The 23,666-nt window shown below is 43.3% G+C and overlaps 1 protein-coding gene across 3 annotated transcripts in view; it reads left to right on the top strand.

The window, feature by feature from the left end:
* The window catches only part of HERPUD2 (HERPUD family member 2), a 159,165-nt gene extending 135,883 nt beyond the window's left edge, over positions 1–23,282 (top strand). For all 3 annotated transcript variants that reach the window (XM_063922499.1, XM_063922496.1, XM_063922498.1), the window contains 2 exons: positions 5,671–5,782; positions 17,713–23,282. In XM_063922499.1, coding sequence (XP_063778569.1) covers positions 5,671–5,782; positions 17,713–17,874 — 274 coding nt within the window. In that variant the 3' untranslated portion in view covers positions 17,875–23,282. The remainder of the gene's footprint in view (positions 1–5,670; positions 5,783–17,712) is intronic.
* Positions 23,283–23,666: the final 384 nt, after the last annotated feature.

Here is a 23,666-nt window from a genome sequence, read left to right as displayed (position 1 = left end):
AATGGTTACCTCTCCCTTTCCGCTCCTCATTAGACACTGCTCATGAGAATATAGAAGATGTTTGTCAATTTCTAAAAAAATGTATATCTAGCAGTACCTGTCACCGCGGATAGCGGCCGAGTTTGACATCTTAATTTAAGTGTTTTATATATCTCTCCACATATAATTCTTTCCCCTTCCTATAAGGAATGAGTGTTATGTACATCGGGTTTATAAATTCCTGGCAGCACACATAACACGGAAAGTGGCTCCATAGTTGGCAAACACACTTCTCTTCATCTTTCTTCACAGGTATTCCTCCGGTCCCCGCGGCGCATTGTAGCACTGCCATGCCTATGGTAACAGGGCTTCTCTAACACCAGAGACACGGAGGGATACTGTGGCTATTTTTCTATCGACCCAACAGTGCTCCCACTCTCACCCCTTCTTCCGCTCTTATGATGAGGATGGGCAGCAGATGGGGTAACTGTAAATTGGGCTGTACTATTCTTCATTCTTCATCATTCCACATGAACTTTGATATGTCTTTCAGTGACAACTGAATAAATTGTACAAAACATTTAATAGAGGAACAATTTGTCGTAATATGTGCTCTATTTCATGAGTATAAATATGTTATTCACACATGTGATCAAATGGTGATATATATGTTTATATAAACGATATTCAATGCTTCCTGTGGATGATGTGTAAAAATTGGTGAGTTTGTCAAAGCCCTTTGATGAAAAACTTTGAGGCTTGCCGAGGTTCAACCCATATTTATAAAGGAAACTATATTGGAAAGAAATCTTGTTTGTAACATTCTGCCATTAGGCAACATTGTTTCACTCTATTACAGCTGAGACAGAGCTCAGCTTAGCAGCATTGTAGAGATGATACAGTGATGACAAACATTATTTTCAGCAGTAATGGTGACTATGTAGAGAAATGCAGGTTTTAAAAAAAAAAACATTTTATTAGGAAGAGGCTCAAGCTTCATGCAATATAACACAAAGATATGCGCATGGATATACTGTGTGTCTTTTTAGGCAATAAGCGCTAATGTTATAAAAGGAAGAGGTTCTGGCCTTAGAATGATATGCGCATTGATATACTGTGTGTCCTTTTAGGTAATAAGTGTTACTGTTATGAAAATCATTCTGAACATGTGTCTGGGGTTAGTATGCATAAATGCCATGTCTGAATGCACGGTTATTAACACCTTATTAACATGGGTAAATGTGATTATTTCAGCAACAATTGCGTCATCTTATAAATATTAAAATTGCAACTGGTGATATCTATGATTTAAGTAAAAATAATATCTAAAGTTTTCAGTGGATGACATAAATAAATTGGTATGTGTGCTAAACTCTTGTGCGGCCCAATTGGGAGACCGTTTGCGATTTAATCTACAGTTATAGGGAAACAACAATGAAGCAAAACTCTGCCTGTATTGTTATACCACAGAGTAATATTGTTTCACCTTATTGTGATTGAGATAAGTCTAGTACATAGCACTGTGGTGGGGATATAGCGATCACAGACATAACATTCTCAGCAGCAAAACTGGTTGTGTAGAGAAACACGGGCCACTTATAACCCTATTTGAATAGGAAGAGGCCACACCCCAAAAATACAGGTTATTTAATGGGAAAAGATCAAAACCTAATACAATTTGGGGGGGGGGGGTGTAACAGTGTTTTATTTATACATCACAAATTGTGGGGGATTTCCAGCATTGAAAGCTGGGTACCGTCCCAGGTCTATGTAGTACATTGTTGGTTAAGATTAATCCACATGGGTATAAATTCCATGATTGGCTTTGCCAGGAGATAATTATAGACCCTGGAATATTAAGCCACCAATTACCTGCCCTAAAAGTTGTGAGAGCCCGCGCAAAGCGTGCGCTGCCAGGATTAAGAATTAAATTCTCATTTCATAATAGGAAACATTTTAGTCTATGTAAGGGAGACAGTGACATTCACTGAACAAATTCACAATCACCTCAGTGTTTTGTTGTACGCATTCAATTATTGATCGCCATTCTCTCATTTATATTATATAGGTAAGGAATAAAAGTTACGTTTTAACATTATTCATCATTTCTTTTCATAACATATTATTACATATCACAAAAGAGTGCTCCTAAAAGGAATTTTCTTTTGGGTTAGTCCCCACAAAACGTATGCATATGAAGTTTTTCATAATTCCAGGAGCACCTCCAGCTTTGGTAATGATTGTATAGGATTTTCCATTGGATCAGCATTAGCTGGTTTTTGTAAAATGATTCATATTGGATATTAAGTATTAATAATCTGGTGCAGGATAACAATTTCAGTTTCAGAAGATTCCTTTAGAGTCCTGGTATACTGTTCTAGCAAGCTAAAATTTGTCCCAGGGTATTAGCTCTTATGGCCCATTTATTAAAACAACTTTTTGTTTAGGTTATCGATCTCCTACTGGGGACAAGTCATAATAGACACTGCAAGCCAGGAAGGAAATAAATGATCAGTAGTGAGATAATGGAACATTGTGCATGGAAGAGGCTGTGCAATACCATACAACTAATAGTGGCCCTCATTCCGAGTTGATCGCTCGGTAATTTTCATCGCATCGCAGTGAAATTCCGCTTAGTACGCATGCGCAATATTCGCACTGCGACTGCGCCAAGTAATTTAACAATGAAGATAGTATTTTTACTCACGGCTTTTTCTTCGCTCCGGCGATCGTAGTGTGATTGACAGGAAATGGGTGTTACTGGGCGGAAACACGGCGTTTTATGGGCGTGTGGATCAAAACGCTACCGTTTCCGGAAAAAACGCAGGACTGGCCGGAGAAACGGGGGAGTGTCTGGGCGAACGCTGGGTGTGTTTGTGACGTCAAACCAGGAACGACAAGCACTGAACTGATCGCAGATGCCGAGTAAGTCTGAAGCTACTCAGAAACTGCTAAGTAGTTTGTAATCGCAATATTGCGAATACATCGTTCGCAATTTTAAGAAGCTAAGATTCACTCCCAGTAGGCGGCGGCTTAGCGTGTGTAACTCTGCTAAAATCGCCTTGCGAGCGATCAACTCGGAATGAGGGCCAGTGTACCCGATAGAATGCAGGCACGGCAGGACGCTGAGGTGCCTTCACTGTATCCACGCGTGCGTCCGGAAAGGGGGAGTGACTTGCTGGGAAGGAGTGTGCAGTCTCGTCATCATCACTGTTAGGGGCGTGCCAAGCACTTGCAGACTTGCTAGGCTGCCCTAAGCTCTCCCCTCACTGTGAATAAATGCACGGCGATCTCTACACACATCTTTTCCCACCCAAGGGACACTGCGGCCCATGGGTGGGGACTGAAGAGGGCAGGCCGTTTCAGTGGGGTGCTGCCAGGAGGGCAGTGCGCCTTTTGCAGTTTTAAAATTGGGCAGACGTGGTGCTGAAACAGCCTAGATTCAACACAAAACTAATATGCTAATGCTGCATGAGTAGGAGAACTGCAATCTGAGTGTTATGTCCGAAGATGCAGCATCAAATCACCATTGCATTTACAGTCATGATGGCCGCAGCCTTTATCCATCGGCGTAAGCCCCAGTTTGCTCAGACTGTCCGCCTGAACTCCTCTGCCGGGGCCAGGAAGCACTTAATGGACTCCTAAGGTGTGTGTTTGTGTGGAAGGGAGGCGTTTGTAAACACTGCTCTTAATTGAATCATTAGTGCCTTTGTTCGTTTAGAACATAGTTAATGTCGGCAGCACTCTGGGATAAACCAAATAAAGACAAGACCACTTGTTCAGACCTTTGTTTCAATTATTGGACCGTTTCTTCAATCATTGAAATGTTGGTCTAATAAAGTGGTCCTGTCTTTATTTGATTTATCTCCAAGTGCAACAGGTTGCAGTAATGTTCATTATGCAATGCCAGATCTGTTACATTATATAATATATACAGTCAGTGCTGCGTACCGGTAAGAAATTTCCAGCCGGTACGCAGTACCGCCGCGCCGACCACCATGCTTGCAACCCGCTGCTGTGTCAGGGAAGGAAAGGAGAGCGCGAGCGTGGTCCCTCAGTGCTCAGTCAGACTATGGTCTCTGGCGGTGACGTGTATCTTCTCATTGAGGCGCTAGTTTGTTAGCCAATCAGAGCTTGCGAACCGGCAGCCGCGGCTCCTGATTGGCTGCCGGTCCGCGGGCTCTGATTGGCTAATGAACCGGCGCCTCAATGAGCAGATACATGCCACCGCCGAAGACCACAGTCTGACTGAGCAACACTGAGGGACCGCGCTTGTGCTCTCCTCTCCTTAGCTGACACAGCAGCAGCAGAGGGAGGAGTTCGGTATATTGACTGTTATTTCTGGCACTTTGGGGCATATCTGGCACTGTGGGGCATATGTATATCTGGCACTGTGGGATATATAACTGGCACTGTGGGGCATATGTGTATCTGGCACTGGCGACATATGTATAACTGCACTGTGGGGCATATGTGTATCTGGCACTGGGGGCACTCGTACTGTATATCTGGCACTGGGGCATATGTGTATCTGGAACTGTGGGGGCATATGTGTATCTGGAACTGTGGGGGCATATGTATATCTGGCACTGTGGGGGCATACCTGGCACTGTGGGGGCATATGTGTATCTGTCAATACTGGGATAAAATGTGTATCTGGCCCCCCATATGTGTATCACTCCCCCATTGTCATTGGCCATGACCCATGTAGCCACTCCCATTTTTTTTGGGCTGGCACACAGTACCACTAAGAAATGTTTTCTACTTGCACCACTGTGTACAGTACACAGCAGCAGTTTGAATCTCACATTCACTGCCAGTGCTCTCTTATCTTTACACATTGGCCAGTGCATCGTGGTCTCTAGAGCAGTAGAGATCCCAATCGGTATATACTATATAGAAGATGCGACGGGTCACTAAATAACATCCATCTAACAGGTCTGCACATTTCCATTCCATATAGGCTGATTTTTTAAACTCCTGAAGAACATTCCCAAATATTGCACCACAGGTGAATTAAAGCACCAAATGGTTTTCTAGAAAAGGATGAAGGATCACTTCTTTCATTTGTGATGGCTACTGGTATGAATTTTAAAAAAAAAGTACATATGCTAGGCAGAAATGCTTTGAACATTCATGCCTCAGATCTCATGTTATCTGTACGTGTCACTTGATGACATCTTATGCTGTTGTGAGATTATGGCCATGTTTGTTTATATTGTTTGTTCTTTCTTTCAATTCTCAATTCATAGCAGTCTTAAAAAATGTGTTTTGAAGGAAAGTGAAACCAGCTAAATTCACGCATCTTGCACAGATAAATTATGATAGATAAAGCATTATACACTAATAATACAGATCCCCAGGTGTGTCAGCTTCCCCATTGCATCTCTGTAGACTTTGCAAACAGCCTGATTTATCTTTAGAGAGAAGTGTTTTATGGGTGATAAAAATATGTAAACTGTAACCTGAAAACATTGTGTTATAACCCCTATTGGGAACTTGAATGAATGATCCTGCATTTGAAATCATTTCCTTCAATTCATGTTGCAACTAATCCCCACTTATGAAAAGTGTAATAAAACATTTACTATATTTAGGTAGTACATATATTTCAATATTTTGCATAACAAAGGCTTTAAAAAGTGATCTCTATCTCATGTTCAACAATGACATGTTGATTTTAATGCACAGGCACCAGGCTGGATGGTTTCCTTTCAGGCAAGAGGAAGGCCAGGCACGAGCTCAGGAGGATGCACCAGATGTGAACCGAGATAGAGTAAACAACAATGATCTCCTTGAAATGGTACTTTACTGTGCTTCATCTACACCTGTAATGTTTCCCATGCTAAGCATGGCAGCTTAGCACTCATTTACCCTTGCCATCCAGCAGTTTTTGCCTTTGACATTGTTTGTAGAACCAGTATGCGTACGTTAAGCAGCTAAACCATTGTTAAACCAAAACAAGATAGAAGCTGTAGTACAAGTTGCTGATGAAGCTCACTAACTTCATTAAAAGAAGCCCCCTCCATGGATTCTTGTAGAAGAGCTTTCTCATTTGTGGGTAACATTCCTGGTGTTGAAAATCATAGTGTATACCTTACTCACAAGAATTTAGTGTATTAACGCTTGTAGTATGTGTATGTATGTGTATATATATATCCCACTCATCAGCTGTTTTGTGCATCTGGTCAGTCCAGCCTAGGATTCTATGCAGAATGGACTTCTCTGCAATCTCAAATAGATAGAAGCTGTATTGACTGCATACTTCAGGCTTTACTCCAAGTTTTGACCCCTTCCCCTCTCATTAGTATTAGGCTTCCATATCTTTTTTTTTTTTTAATAAAGTATTTTTTATTCAGCAGTCTGGAGAATAAAGTACAGACATTGCAGAGCATCATCATATCACAAAAAAATAAATCAATTAGCTTGAGGCAGAACCTCATTTGAAAAAAGTTCACATTTGTGGGATATCTGAACATGTCCATGAGGGAATGTACACACAATTTCCTGTTGTTCAGATCATTTGGGTCTGCAAGATCCGTAACCATATATATAAAACCTCATTTACTTTTATATTTACGCCCTTAAACTAACCTATAAGAAACATGAAATTAAAGAGAGAGAAAAAAAAAATAATACAAAAAACAGAAGCAAGGTGAGAAGGAATATTTTGATTCAGGACCACAGTGATAATGCAATGAAGTAGACGACCCCGCAGGGCTCAACCGCCAAGCATCTCAAAAACGTCATTAGACAGTAAATTTTTGGGAAGTTAGCACTTCAGTGCCCTCTATAGTTGTGGGATCGGGTGAGAATGGGGGGAGTCAAGCCATGGAGACCAGACCCTTTCAAATTTGGCTGATGCGTTTTGTTTCATATATACACATATCTTTCCTTAATTATTGTATCATTAATTAGGGCCTTAAGCGCAGAAACCAAAGGGGCTCTAGGGGCCATCCAAAGCCTCGCAATGCAAACCTTAGCCAAGGCACATACACTGCGAGCATACAGACCCATCGAAACAGACAGAGAAGTAGAGCATCCCATCCCCAGAATACAGAATAGGAGGGGTAAGCAGTCCGCCAGTCACTCCCGTACTCTCCAGAATTGACCTGACCCCCAACCAGAACACCCTCAACCTCGGGCAATCCCACACTAGATGCCAAAATGTTCCCACCTCCCCCCCGCACTTAGGACAAAGGCCTGATCCGCTCGTACCAAAAGTAGCCAGCCTAGCTGGAGTCATATACGTTCTGTGTAAAATGAAGAATTGAATTTGCTGATATCTGAGAGATTTGGTAACTTTGGCAGGGTATTCCAGAGCAAGGGCCCAGTCCTCCTCAGTTATTGAACCCATATCCTCCTCCCACCTTCCACGGAGACGTGTCAGAGGGTCCGCATGGAGCTTAGTAAGCAAATATCCATACGCAAAGGAGACCATCTTAGCTCGACCCAAAGTAGCCACAAAGGTCTTGATGGGAAATGGGAGGATTCGTGGGGGGGACTCGGCAAACTGTGACTGGAGGGCGTGACGAAGCTGGAGGTATCTGAAAAAGTAGGAGTTGGGTAAATCAAACTCATCTCTCAGTTGCTGAAAGGATTTGAGTACACTATCTCAGTAAAGTTGGGAAATAGAAACCACAGACCTAGGGGCCCACACCTCCCGCCCCTCAAGCGTATGCAATTCAGGGAGCCAGTCAGAGTACCAAAGTGGGGTATCTGGGTCCAGACCATCATATTTCAAGAGGACTCTCAGGGCCTGCCATATCTTTAAGGCCTGGAAAATAATAGGGGGAAGAAACCGAGCTATGCTCCCACTCAGCAGCACCTGCACAGGAGAGAGGTGAGGAAAGTAACAGCGAATAAACTCACAGTGTAAAGAGTTAACCCCAGAATCCTGCGCCCACACACTAATATGAGTCAGCTGAGTAGCGTAGTAATATATCTGAAAATTAGGTAGAGCCAGGCCACCGTCAGTGCGCTGCCTGGTAAGGGTGTTTAGCTGTATCCTAGGTCGTTTGTTAGCCCATATTAGAGAGGATAGAACACTATTTAATTTCCTAAAGAATAGCGGATAAATATATACCGGGGACTGGAGAATAATGTATAAAAGTTTGGGCAGTTTAATCATTTTAATGAGATTAACCCTGCCAGACACCGTCAGTGGAAGCTTACACCAAGTTTTGGATTTGCCCATGACCCACTGCATAGTTGGGTCCAGGTTCAGAGGGACAAAATCAGAAGGGTCATTAGTAATTTGAATCCCGAGGTATTTAAATTGTATTGTCCAACATAGTGGCAGGGGAATTTTGGGAATAGAAGGGGGGGGGGGGGCCTATGACTGGCATAATGTATGATTCAGACCAGTTAATTCTAAGACCCGAGTGATCACCAAAGCACTCAATCGCACGCAGCAGAGTGGGCATTGACTTGGTGTAATCCTGCAAAAACAACAACGTCTTCGGCATATAGAGCTATTCTATCCTCACGTGGACCCGTACCGATTTCCACAATATCTGGGTGCGATCGTATCAAACAGGCCAGGGGCTCGATGGCCAGGGCAAACAGTGCGGGGGATAGGGGGCAGCCCTGCCTAGTACCACATGACAGTTGAAAAGAGGGGGATACAAAGCCGTTCACCAAGATCCTGGCACTCGGATGTTGATACAGTAATTTAGTCCATCTGATAAAGTTGGGTCCAAAGCCCATACAAGCCATCACCTCCCATAAGTAAGCCCATTCAATGCTGTCAAAAGCCTTGGCCGCGTCTAACGAGACCACAGCCGAGTCAGAAGGGGAGTCATGTGGGAGTTGCAAAATGGTATATAGTCTACGTAGGTTAATAGATGTGGACTTCCCTGGCATGAAGCCAGTTTGGTCCGAGTGAACGAGGGAGGTGATTACTGTGTTAAGCCGTACTGCCAATATCTTTGCCAGGACCTTAGCATCGGTGGGAATCAGGGAAATCGGCATATAGGAGTCTGGAGACCCAGGGTCCTTACCGGGCTTTGGAATCACTATTATAATTGCCTCTGACATAGAGAGGGGAAGTTCGTTGTTGGCAAATATATCTAAGTATAGGGTATGGAGTCTGGGCCCAAAAAAATCGATATGATTTTTGTAAACCTCAGAGGGAATCCCGTCACACCCCGGAGCCTTGCCACTAGGGGACATACCAATGGCCGCAGTCACCTCCTCGAGCGTCAAGGGCGCCTCCAGCAGTCCACAGGCCTCAGGGGAGAGTGCGGGCAGCGCAATACCCCCCAGGCAATATGAGATATCTAGAGTAGAGCGCGTCAATTGTGAGCTATAAACCTCAGAATAATAAGATCTGAATAACTGTGCAATGTCCGGCGTGGTGTCGACAAAGGAGCCATCCCCATCGGACATCTGGGTGATCGTAGACCCAGGACGATCATAGTGTATCAGACGGGCCAGGAGTCCCCCCGTCCTATCAGCCTGCATGTAAATATTAGTGGCCTTAAAAAGGAGGGAACGTGAGTTTTTATCGGACAGGTGGGCCATCCAAGCCGACTGAGCCACTAGCCAGCGTGTCTTCGTCGCGGGGGCACCATCTAGCAAATATTGGGACTCTAGTTCCCTGGCGTCGCTTTCAAGGGCCTGTTCTCTCTCCCTGGAGGATATTTTATGAGCCGCTATGCGTCCAATATATGAACCTCTCAAAAACGCCTTAAATGAATCCCAAACTATCGTACCCGGGGCTGACCCTACATTATCGTTAAAGTACCCCCCCACTGAGTCTCCAGGTCGCTGCAGTCACCCAGTTGGGTCAGCCAAGAGGGGTGCAGCTTCCAATAAGAGTGCCCCCTCTGACTTCCCACAGCAATAGTCATCAACAGAGGGGAGTGGTCAGAGACCCCTCGAGCCTCATAGTGAATGTCAATAATCCCAGGGACAAGGGCAGGGGACACTAGCATCAGGTCAATCCTGGAGAAGGAGCCATGAGTACTGGAAAAACAGGAGAACTGACGGGCCGCCGCAGGATGACGGAGCCTCCACGCATCAACCCACTGTAAACTATCCAAGAAATCCGCAAACTTGGTAGGGCCAGCGCAACCTGCGGGGAGTGCCATCGATCCAAGGACAAATCTAGGATGTTATTAAAATCACCCAGACATATCACTGGGGTGGTAGGAGATGGAGCAATGAAAGAGGCAGCCTGCTGCAGCAAGGCTTCCATATCTGAGGAAGTGGGCAGTGACCTGCGAAATGCATTATATTGTCGAAAACATAATATATTCTCATTTATGAATTATCATCTGCTCATAAACTTTATATTGTCTCACGCTTGAGCTGTCTTTCTTATATTGTGGGCATACAAGTACAGGTTGAGTATCCCATATCCATATATTCCGAAATACGGAATATTCCGAAATATGAAATTTTTTGAGTGAGATAGTGAAACTTTGTTTTCTGACTGCTCAATGTACACAAACTTTGTTTAATACACAGAGTTATTAAAAATATTGTATTAAATGACCTTCAGGCTGTGTGTGTAAGGTGTATATGAAACATAAATGAATTGTGTGAATGTAGACACACTTTGTTTAATGCACAAAGTTATTAAAAATAATGGCTAAAATTACCTTCAGGCTGTGTGTATAAGGTGTACATGTAACATAAATGCATTCTGTGCTTAGATTTAGGTCCCATCACCATGATATCTCTGTATGGTATCCAATTATTCCAAAATACGGAAAAATCCGATATCCAAAATACCTCTGGTCCCAAGCATTTTGGATAAGGGAGACTCAACCTGTACTAAAAAGAGTAGTACACAATGAAGGACCCTAGAAACTGTTATCATTTGGAACTATTAATACTTTGCTAGTGAACCTGCCCCCAAGAGGTTTTCTAAATATCCAAAGGGGGTTCTGCTCTCCTCTTCATCGCTCAGTAGCAGCAACACCCACTAGAAAGTCTCTATCCCAGGGTACTTGGCATGGATATTTCACCCCATTCTAACAATGTCAAAGGAAAGTTTATTTCTCATACGTCCTAGAGGATGCTGGGGATGCTTCAAGAACCATGGGGTATAGACTGGATCCGCAGGAGACATGGGCACTTTAAGACTTTAAAAGAGGTGTGAACTGGCTCCTCCCTCTATGCCCCTCCTCCAGACTCCAGTTAGATTCTGTGCCCAGTGAGACTGGATGCACACTGAGAGGCTTTCCAGAGTTTCTTAGAAAAAGACTTCTGTTAGGTTTATTATTTTCAGGGAGACCTGCTGGCAACAGGCTCTCTGCATCGTGGGACTGAGGTTAGAGAAGCAGACCTACTTCTGTGAGTTTCAAGGCTCTGCTTCTTAGGCTACTGGACACCATTAGCTCCAGAGGGTCTTATCGCTAGGTACGCCTAGATGCTCGTTCCCGGAGCCGCCCGTCACCCCCCTTGCAGAGCCAGAAGTCAGAAGCCGGGTGAGTAGAAGAAGATCCGAAGACTTCAGTGGCGGCAGAAGACGGCTTTTGAGGTACCGTGCAGCGCGCCATGCTTCCACACACAAAACGGCACTGCATGGTGCAGGGCGCAGGGGGGGCGCCCTGGGCAGCATAAAACCGCATTTGCTACTGGCACAAGTGTATACAGTGCCTGGGCACTAAATACAGAGCCCCGCCAGTATAAATATATAAAATTAAGCGGGACTAAAGCGCGCCATTAAGGGGGCGTGGCTTAGCCCTCACAGCTCTGACCAGAGCCATTTTCTCTTCACAGCTGCAGAGACGCTGAGCCTGGCCTCCCACACTACTGTACAAGTAACGGTGCAAAACGGGAAGGGGGGGGCACAAGAGATTTGGTGCTATTTTATTAACTATAAAAGCGCTAACAGGTCTGGCCAGTATTTTACACGCTTCAGTACCGGGATAGGCGCTGGGTTGTGAGCTGGCAGAACTCCCTCTGTGTTTCTCTAACAGGCTTTTCTGTGGGTCTGTCCCCTATAGCCCAGTGTGGTTGTGGGTGTCGGTACACGTGTGTCGACATGTCTGAGGCTGAGTGCTCTACCCAGGAGGAGCCTGGAGTAGGGACAGAAAAGACTTTGGGAGTGACTGTGTCAGCACTGCCGACGTCTGACTGGGTAAATATGTTGAGTGTTTTGAATGCAAATGTGGCTCTGTTGACTAAGAGATTAGATAAATCTGAGTCTAGGAACCAGACATGGAGAAAATCCATGGAAGATGCATTGTCACAAACTCAGACCGCTTCGGGGTCACAGAAACGTGCATTTACCCAGATAGCAGATACAGATACTGACACGGACTCTGATTCCAGTGTCGACTATAGTGATGCCAGATTGAATCCTAAACTGGCTAAGAGCATTCGGTACATGATTGTGGCGATAAAAGACGTATTACATATCACGGAGGACCCTGCTGTTCCTGATACAAGGGTCTGTATGTTTAAAGGAAAGAAACCTGAGGTAACGTTTCCTCCCTCTCATGAACTTAAAGCTCTTTTTTGAAAAGGCTTGGGAAAATCCTGACAATAAGGTACAGGTTCCCAAAAGAATTCCGGTGGCATATCCGTTCCCCTCTGGGGACAGGGAAAAGTGGGAGTCAATCCCCACGGTGGACAAAGCCTTATCACGGCTGTCCAAAAAGGTAGCGCTTCAGTCTCCTGACACGGCAGCCCTAAAGGATCCTGCGGATCGTAAGCAGGAAAATACACTACTCAGGCCTGCCGTTGCTTCGGCATGGGTGAGTAGTGCTATTGAAAAGTGGGCAGATAACTTGTCATCTGAAATAGATACCCTGGACAGGGATAGCGTACTTTTGACTCTGGGTCATATCGGGGATGCTGCAGCATATTTAAAAGAAGCTGCAATGGATATTGGCCTTTTGTGATCAAGGGCGAATGCCATGGCAATCTCGGCTAGGAGGGCATTATGGATTCATCAATGGAATGCTGATGCTGACTCTAAGAAGACTATGGAGTCTCTACCGTTTAACGGTAGTGTCTTGTTTAGTGATGGCCTCACTGACCTGGTATCTACGGCTACCGCGGGTAAGTCATCATTTTTACCTTATGTTACTGCACAACAAAAGAAAACGCCCCACTATCAGATACAGTCCTTTCGGACCAATAAATACAAAAAAGGACGAGGGTCCTCCTTCCTTGCTACGAGAGAAAGAGGAAGGGAAAAAGGTCACAGGCTGTGGCAAGTTCTCAAGAACAGAAGTCCTCTCCGGCTTTTACCAAATCCACCGCATGACGCTGGGGCTCCTCTGAGGGAGTCCGCACCAGTGGGGGCACGTCTTCAACTCTTCAGTCAGGTCTGGGCTCACTCGGCCCTGGATACTTGGATATTAGAAATAGTCTTGCCAGCTTCTTTTCCAGAAAGGGAGGTAGTATGCGCTGCAATACTAAAGCTGTGTCAAAACAAAGTCATTGTCACGGTACCCCAGTCACAACAGGGGGAAGGCTTTTATTCGAGCCTGTTTGTGGTCCCGAAGCCGGATGGCTCAGTCAGACCGATTCTGAACCTAAAATCCCTCAATTTCTATCTAAAAAATTCAAATTCAAGATGGAATCTCTCCGAGCAGTGATCTCCAGTCTGGAGGAGGGGGATTTTATGGTGTCTGTCGACATAAAGGATGCCTACTTACACGTCCCCATATATCCTCCACATCAGGCTTACCTGAGGGTTGCTGTTCAGGATTGTCATTACCAATTTCAGGCGTTGCCGTTTGGTCTATCCACAGCTCCGAGAATTTTCACAAAGGTTATGGCGGTAATGATGGTTCTCCTGCGCTAGCAGGGTGTCACAATTATCCCGTACTTGGACGATCTCCTCATAAAGGCGAGATCCATGGAGCAATTGCTGAAAAACGTTGCACTCTCACTGACGATTCTGCAACAACATGGTTGGCTTCTAAACTAGCCAAAATCACAGCTGGTTCCGACAACACGGCTGTCGTTCCTGGGTATGATTCTGGATACAGAATTGCAAAGAGTTTTTCTTCCAGAGGAAAAAAACTCTGGAAATACAGAACATGGTGAAACAGATTCTGAAACCGGCAAGAGTGTCGATTCTTCAATGCACTCGGTTGCTAGGGAAGATGGTGGCGGTCTACGAGGCCATACAGTTTGGCAGGTTCCATGCCAGAGTGTTTCAGTGGGACCTGTTGGACAAGTGGTCCGGGTCTCACCTGGACATGAACCGGAAAATAATCCTATCTTCCAGGACCAGAATCTCCCTTCTGTGGTGGCTGCACGGTTCTCACCTCCTGGAAGGACGCAGGTTGGGATTCAGGATTGGATCCTAGTGACCACAGATGCAAGTCTCCGAGGCTGGGGAGCAGTCACACAAGGGAGAAATTTTCAGGGAAAATGGTCAAGCCAGGAAGCTTGTCTGCACATAAACATTCTGGAATTAAGGGCCATTTACAACAGCATTCTGCAAGCGGAACATCATCTTCGCGGTCTGCCCGTCTTGATTCAGTCAGACATAACGGCAGTGGCGTACATAAACCGCCAGGGCGGAACAAAGAGCAGAGCGGTGATGGCGGAGGCCACTAAATTTCTTCGCTGGGCGGAGAGACATGCAAGCGCTCTGTCAGCAGTCTTCATTCCAGAAGTGGACAACTGGGCAGCAGACTTCCTCAGCAGACACGATCTCCATCCAGGAGAGTGGGGTCTTCATCAAGAGGTCTTTGCAGAAGTGACAAGTCGTTGGGGAATTCCTCAAATAGACATGATGGCATCTCGCCTCAACAAGAAGCTTCCGAGATATTGTTCCAGGTCGAGGGACCATCAAGCAATAGCGGTGGACGCCCTAGTGACACCGTGGGTGTTTCCGTCGGTCTATGTGTTCCCTCCACTTCCACTCTTTCCAAAGGTGATAAAGATTATAAGAACAACAAGGGTTCAGGCGATACTCATTGTTCCAGACTGGCCAAAGAGGGCCTGGTATCCAGATCTTCAGGAGTTGCTCATAGAAGATCCCTGTGTAAATACCAAATTGCTTTCTAACAAATATTTAAAATGCCCACTCTAATATATACTGCAGACGCCAGGCACATCTTATTACCATCTACGATGAAAGTGCGCTGTTCATCTCAAAACACTGCATCCCATAAGAGAAAAACAATGCACCCACACATTATCTGAGTTCCAAAGCTCATTGATGTATATATTTGTTATTAAAAAGATATGTATTCAATATATCACAATGTACAGTATACACATAGTTACATGGTTACAATTCATACAGTAAGCAGTTAATACATACAGTTACAGGCCAGCATACCATACCATTCCCTCAATGCATCTTCCTCTTAATATATCTCTCTCAGCAAATAAATACAGGAACTGGTCTAGAAGCACCTCCATCATCGTCTGGCACAAAACAGCAACTGGCAACTGTGTGTCTCTGTAATGTGTTATCTAGTTTTGGGGGAAGGAACTTTCTCATTCATGATGAGTCACTAGTCTGTTCGTATGTTAAACAGGTTCAGCTTTGAAGACATCAAAAGGGGCTGGCCTGAGCTTCCTGTCCACTACCTGTTTCTGTAAATGTCTATTGTCCTAATAAGAGTGATTTTAGCTTTCATACATTTAATCATAACTCCTTGTTGCAATGTCCTACAACTTAATAACAAGTATCAAATGAATCTACACATTAATCTGCTTGCTTTAATACCAAATATGGCAGGCCTATCTTGCTTCGTTCCAATAATACACAGACATGACATTACTCCATTATATAATGTTAAATCATTATGATGTCTGGTGCTTGATATTATTATAATTATGTACTGTATGAAATGTGTCGAATCCATCTCTGTGGCTTGTCCGTGTAAATGCGTGTGTTACCATATATTGCTGTGCTCGCTGCGCGTATTTGCAAGTGTAGCGACTTATATGTGTGTAGTCTGTATGTTCTTTCTATGTAATATTTTTGACTTCGACACCTGGCTTCTTCCTCTACGGGAGGTCCTGTTACAACAAGGACCGTGCGCGTTTCAAGACTTACCGCGGCTGCGTTTGACCTCATGGCGGTTGAACGCCAAATCCTAGCCCGAAAGGGTATTCCCAGTGAAGTCATTCCCACACTTCTTCAGGCTAGAAAAGAAGTAACGGCAAAGCATTACCACCGTATTTGGAGAAAATATGTATCTTGGTGTGAATCCAAGGAGGCTCCTAAGGAGGATTTTCAGATGGGGTGTTTGCTCCATTTTTTGCAAGCAGCTGGGGATGCGGGCCTAAAGTTGAGCTCCATTAAAGTACAAATTTCGGCCTTATCAATCTTCTTTCAGAAAGAATTGGCCTCCCTTCCAGAAGTTCAAACCTTCGTGAAAGGCGTGCTGCACATCCAACCTCCATTTGTGCCCCCTGTGGCACCGTGGGATCTTAATGTGGTATTGCAGTTCCTGCAGTCTCATTGGTTTGAACCTTTACGTAAGGTTGAGTTAAAATTCCTTGCTTGGAAAGTAGTCATGTTGTTGGCCTTGGCATCCGCATGGCGGGTATCTGAATTGGTGGCTTTGTCTAACAAAAGCCCCTATTTAGTCTTCCATGCTGATAGAGCGGAGTTGAGAACTCGTCGGCAATTTCTGACAAAAGTGGTTTCATCATTTCACGTGAACCAGCCTATTGTGGTGCCAGTGGCTACTGACGCCTTGGCGGAATCGAAGTCTCTCGATGTGGTCAGAGCTTTAAAAATCTATGTCGCCAGAACGGCTCAGATTAGGAAAACAGACGCTCTATTTGTCCTGTGGGCTCCCAACAACATTGGGGCTCCTGCTTCTAAGCAGACTATTGCGCGCCGGATCTGTAATACAATTCAGTAGGCTCATTCTACGGCAGGATTGCCGTTACCGAAATTGGTGAAGGCCCATTCTACCAGAAAGGTGGACTCATCCTGGGCGGCTGCCCGAGGAGTCTCGGCATTACAGCTCTGCCGAGCAGCTACTTGGTCGGGATCAAACACCTTTGCAAAGATTTACAAGTTTGATACCTTGGCTGAGGAGGACCTCTTGTTTGGTCAATCGGTGCTGCAGAGTCATCCGCACTCTCCCGCCCGTTCTAGAGCTTTGGTATAAACCCCATGGTTCTTGAAGCATCCCCAGCATCCTCTAGGACGTATGCGAAAATAGGATTTTAATACCTAACAGTAAATCCTCTTCTCTTAGTCCGTAGAGGATGCTGGGCTGTATCTGCAGTTTGGTTATGGTTACACCCATGTGAGTGAAGTTCAGTCAGTCTGTGACTGATGTTGGTCATGCCGTTGCGTGCGTTGTTGTTGAATGCCATGTTGTACGACTTGTTTGAGGTGTGAGCTGGTATTCATCTCACCTTAGTTTTAAAATAATTAAATAAATCCTTTTCCTCGAAATGTCTGTCTCCCTGGGCACAGTTCCTGTAGCTGGAGTCTGGAGGAGGGGCATAGAGGGAGGAGCCAGTTCACACCCCTTTTAAAGTCTTAAAGTGCCCATGTCTCCTGCGGATCCCATCTATACCCCATGATTCTTGAAGCATCCACAGCATCCTCTACGGACTAAGAGAAAAGGATTTACCGGTAGGTATTAAAATCCTATTTTATTCGCTAGACAAACAAAGCGACATTTTCCTAGCCAGTGGAATCCATACTCTATGGAGAAACAAACTAATGGTGTATATGGAGTGTATATGAAAACTGAACCAACGGTTTGTCTTGTAGTTTCATGCTTGCTGCAGAAGATGTGTAATGTAGTAACAGTCTGTATTTCTTTCAAGGAGCGTCATATGGATGAAGGCATTAATGAAAATAGAGCTGGTGAGAGGGGGCAAGAGGCACCAGTAGTTCCACACCCCGGACTTGTGGCATCAGCTTGGTCATTCATCACCACGCTCTTTACATCACTGATACCCGAAGGTCCCCCGCAAGTTGTTAACTAGATCTCAGACTACAGTAATTGCCATCTGAATGTAAATGCAGGAAAGGCGATGACTTGGAACAAAAAAAAAAAGAAATATTGTGCATCCTCAATCAATTTTAGTTTCGATTTTGTTATAAATATTTTACATTGTTACGAATATTTAAGCACAAAAATATTTTTATTCTTTATTTTGGTTATAATCTATTTTATCTTTTTACGAGAGATAAAATGTAGATGTCTTCCATAATTTCCTTTATTTTCTTTTGAATGATCAAAAGTTAAAATTTAGTTGCTATACTTAATAATTAAATTATTAGTGGTGGTATTACTTCAACTACAGTAACTTTTAAAATGTACAGGTTGTTAAAGCAACCCATAAGGGATTATTCTGTAACACTTGGGGCTAAATGTATAGCCACCAAGAAGCCGGAGGTGCGGGGCTTTGTACGAGAACGCCCGTATTTTTAAAGCGCCAATCATTTATAAGGCAAAACCAACCTGGTTTACATTTAGCCCCTGATGTTAGGTACATGACATGATGCTAATAAGCATTGAAAGTACTTTATTGTATTGTTTCCTCCCCTCCAGTCTCTGTGGCCTTTTCTGCCTCTATTAATTACCGTATGTTTTATTTGCAGCAAAGTATAAGAACTTTGGAACAAGGCCTGGTGAATTAGCAGTGCATTGCTAGCTTCTAATGACCAGTAATCCTCCGGACAATTTCATCTGTGCAAGATGATTGAAAGTGGAGAGGATCTTTATTTAGTTCAATGATATACAGTTAAAGATACCATAGTTTAAATGCTAATAAACACCAAATATGGGGTAAATGCAGAGCCGGCCCTAACCAATAAGATGCCCTAGGCAAGATTTTGGCTTGTGCCCCCTTGCACCGCTGCTAGTTCCACCTCTGACCCTGCACCTCTTTCCCAGTACCATCTCCCCTCACCAATAGCAGTCCTCATTTTGGTGCTCCTATCCCCTATATTTTAAATAGGAACAGTGCGCACATTCAGTGCGCAGCCCAAAAATGGGCGTGTTCTTGTTGGGAAGGGGCATGGCCATACAATAGTACCCCCAATTCAAATTATGCCTCACAGTATTGCCACTTTATTCACATTGTATCATGCGATAGTGTCCCTTATTCACGTTACATCACACAGTAGTACCACTTTACCTTATATACGTTACTCCTCACAGTAGTGCCTCTTATTCACATTACATTACACTGAATTGCCCCTTATTCACATTACACCACATCATATTGCTCTTTATTCACATTAGACCACACAGTAGTGCCTTTTCTATACGTTATGCCACACAGTAGAGCACCTTACACACGTAATGCCTTTATGAACATAATACCACACAGTAATGCCCCTTACACATTATTCCAACCTTTATTAATGCCCTTATACACATAATGTCCCTTACACATACGCCACACATTATTAATGCTGTTACACACATAATGACACACACAATGTTCCTTACACATATGCCGCACATTATTAATGCATTAATACACATATGAATCAGCTGGCAGCTCCCGGCCAACACTGCTAATGTTGGGCGCCTTTTTTTGATGAAAATGCATCTTATTTTCATTGCTATGTGACTAGGATGCACAAGCAGCTTCTGCTAATTAAAATGATATGCGGCATTTCTATATTCTGTGTGAATGTGGCTGTATCTGCATACAGAATGCTACGTTACAGTGATTTCCAGGAATATACTGTAACGTAGCATTTCGTATTCAGATACAGCCGCAGTTAAACACAGAATATAGGCCCGCTTCATATTTTAATCAGCATAAGCTGCTTGTGCCCCATGACATTCCAAATGCCATAGGCATTTGCCTAGTTTGCCTATGCCTAGGGCCGGCTCTGGGTCAATGTAAGAGCCTGCAAGGCTGGTTTTGCTATTTCATTTTTTTGCAGTTTTAAATTTTGCAGCTCTGATGCCGAAATCTTGTGGCGGCCAGCAGTTTGCAGGCTATTACCTTCACTCCCATGTGCGGTCTGCCGCATCTCAACATAAATTTACAGTATTAATTTAAAGTACATGTAAAGGCTTTCTTTTTCTTTACCAAGATTGTTTTGTGTACTATTTCCAATACCGCAGGAAGTCTTTTCCTAACAGCCAGTACAGTAGTTAAAAGTCCATCTTAACATTAACCCTTGTCAGTCATTGTGATATGATAGGGGCATCTAAATGATCTTACATTTGATTGATCTTCCTCTAAACATGTAGGCCGCAAAGTCTTTGCTAGAATGCTACTGGAACTTATTAGTAACATCATAAAGTAACAGTATCAGAAAATAAAATTCTGTGATTGCAGAAGCATCTGAATTCATAAATATATGGCATTTACAAAGCAAATGTGTATAAGGAAATTAATGGTATTCTTTCAAAGATACAAACTAGGTGTTCAGTGCTTCTCAATTGCTATGGCTTTTTGCTAGCCATCCATATGCTTGAGAATAAGTACCAAAGTATAATGCAATATTGGAGTATTCTAAACAGAAATGGTATCAAACATCAGTATTTTTATTTTCTTCAAGATCCAGTTTTATAAAATACAACTGTGTATCTTACTGTGGAGGAAAGCCTTCTAACTTTATTTTTTACAGTTTACGGATTGTCTACACACAGGTATCCATTCTTCAGTTTATCCATGTTTGTGGGGTTACTGACATTATGGTGGCACATTAGACAATAGGTAGATTTTTAAAGCACTTTGGTTTTTTTTTTTGTGTGTGTTGCCTTTTTTAAGGATGGTTTATGGAGTATAAATGGAAGGACATAAGTTGTGCTAGTGCAACAGTGGTTTTTAAAGATCCTAAATCTAGCTTCATTATTAGGGAGGCCAATCCCAGGCTCTTTTTTTCAATCCCTGGTATCGGGATTGAAAAGTGGTCAATCCCGGGATTAGGTTGAAGACTTTAAAATTAAAATCTTCAGTGATTTCCCCCCTCTCCCGGTCCCGCCCAGCCCACACAAATACTCACATCCTAGACAGGAGGGTAGGAGGGCTCACTGGCTGAAGGCTGCGGACGGCGATGTGTGACACCGGTGGCTGGCGTCAGACTGCGCAGCGTGACCTCTGACATGTCACGCTGCTCAGTACGCACAGCCGAGGGGTAGGGGGAGCCGGGCAGTGTCTGAGCCTGCTGAAGAGGTTCAACGCTGCCCGGCACTGAAAAAAACCAGTGGACTGGCTAATCCCAAAATCCCCGGGAATAGAAATTGCAATCCCGGGATTGAATCCCGGTCAATTTTTGGCCTAAATCTCAGGATCCCGCCTATCCCGGGATTGACCACCATATTCATTATTTTGCACTGTTACATTGTGACCACTCAACAAGAAAAAGCAACTGTAATGTGGTGGGGTGGGGGGGAGGAAGAATAAATGCATCTTTTGCTGGACCTTATTTAAAACTGGATTTTTCAAGCTCATTTGCTTAAAAAGTTCTAAAAAAAAGAAATACTTTATTTTTGTGTCCAGTTCCACCTACATTGCATAATGTTGCAGTTCCTACTGAGCTCTGTTGTACACCCCCCTGATATCTGCGATGTCACATCACAGAGCTTGGAGAATTTTAAATCCGTAGAACATCAAACTATGTTGTGTGGCCTTCCTTATGACCCATCGAAAGGAATAAGCTAATATATGGTGTTGTCTACCCTTAATAAAATAATAACTTACCCACATACCAGTATGATAAGCACTTGTGCATGTAACATGAAAAACCTTTAAAAAGGGTACCAGAATAAACCACATCATATATCTGCCATTATTTGCAATTGTTTTCTATATGTTGATATATAATGTAAAAGCCGTACAAATGTACAATCCTGTCATTTTGCACAAACAATTGTTTTGTTTTTCAACAAAGTATTTAAACTAAATTATTCCCAGATAGTCTGCTGTATGGATATGTATAAGTTAAAATGTATTTTATTTTGGGAATATTTTACTGGTTTTTGTGTATGTTTCCATGACATTTAGCATATGCCCACATGCTAGAAATTCATGCAAAGTACCGGAATACAGATCAGTTCAAGACAAAGCTTTTTCTTAGATTTGCATTTCATCAGGGACAGAGCACTTTTTTTTTTTTTTTTTTTTAATGAAAGTGGCCAGAGAGAGAATGACCTGTAGCCAATCAGAATACAGTAGCAAAGAGTTTGTTGAGATGTGTGCTATTTTTGTGAAAGGTAAAACCTCTCCACTGTTGTGATGTACAGCTAATTAGTTCAGTGCTACATATTATGAACAAGTCGGAGTCATGGTGAGGAATGGTGACCAGTGAAAAGCCACAGAATGTGAGCCAGATGGTGGAAAGAGCAAGTTCCTTCAGCTGCCCAGCACAGTGATGAGGGGTCCTGTCAGACTGATACAGGAAGGAGGATGAAGTCGTATTTTGCTGTGATACATTAACGGATTACACAGCCATAACCAAGTTGAAATATATTAAAGGGCTGAAATAATACTCTTTATAGCAAACTTTTACTTTGTCATTGATTTTGTTTTCACATTCCTTTTAATAGATTCTTTTATACTACATGCATTATCATTTCAGGAATTCTGTTTGTTACATTAGTCTCCTGCCGTTTTTAGATCATTATAGGATGCAGTGTAGTAAACAGTGAAGCAAAGTACATTTTGGACACTTTATGCAGTGGCGTCTTTAAATCCTCCAATAACAATTGGCAGTTTGTACAAAACAACTTCTCACATCTTTGTGAAACTACAATATTACAGTAGCCAGTTGTATTTTCTAAAGGAATGGAAATGTTCCCGCATTTGCATTTTGCAAGAAATTAATCCTCTCAAATAGTTTAAATGGTATGTACAGTTTATTTGTTTATTCCTGTTCTCTTATCCATTTATTCCAGGCCTCCAAAATATCATTATCTGCAATGGTATGATTCTCTCATTTTATATTGCACAATATTATTGCTTTGTAATGCTTTACAATGAAACCGTTCTACTGTACATAAACACAAGGTAGATTTCATATGAAAATATATACTTACCTACTGTATCTGGTTAAATCACGGCAAAACTTACACTACTATTCTGTGTATTTTCTACAAAACACATTGCTTCTAAATGCAATGTATTGGAGAATATCCCATGTAAATCTCTGTGTAATATGCCACATTAATGTACAGCACTGGGCTTGTTAAGCTGAGGTGACTTTTTTCTAGAGTGTGAGCTATTAACTGTAACGGGAGAATTTAACTTCTCAGAAGTGTTTTTTTTTTGTTTATTTTGTAACACTTCAGTATGTGTAAAACAAACAATTCCATACGTATCTTATGCACACAAATATGTTTTATGTAAATTGAAAACATGTAAGAAATGAAAATCTGTAATTATGCTGTTTTATAATGAAAATAAATCTGTTCTCAAAAACTTGTATGTGGCATCTGAGACGTTTGTGTGTTGCCTGTTATTGGTAGAAAGGGCTGCCATCAGAAATTGTGGGGCCCATGGCTGACAAAATCTCTGACATCTCTGACGCCCCACATGTCAGGCCTCCACCCCCACCCCATCCCCGGTACAAAAGCATTGCATGGCATGAATGCTCTTGTACCTGGCAAGTAGCTCCCTGCCAGCGCAGCTCACCCCATCCCGGGTCGCAGCGGCTGCGTGTGAGGTCATGCAGCCACCGCAGCCCGTCCCCCAACGGCTTTCTAATGCCGATGGCACGCCCTCTCCCGTCCCGCGACCGCCTCTGCCTGTCAATCAGACAGAGGCGATCTCAGCCCTGAGATGCTTTTAGCATCTCATTGGGCTCC

The sequence above is a fragment of the Pseudophryne corroboree genome, chromosome 5 (genome assembly GCF_028390025.1).
Source record: "Pseudophryne corroboree isolate aPseCor3 chromosome 5, aPseCor3.hap2, whole genome shotgun sequence".
Lineage (NCBI taxonomy): Eukaryota > Metazoa > Chordata > Amphibia > Anura > Myobatrachidae > Pseudophryne > Pseudophryne corroboree.
The sequence above is the reverse complement of the archived record's forward strand: the minus strand, read 5'-3'. Positions and strand labels throughout refer to the sequence as shown.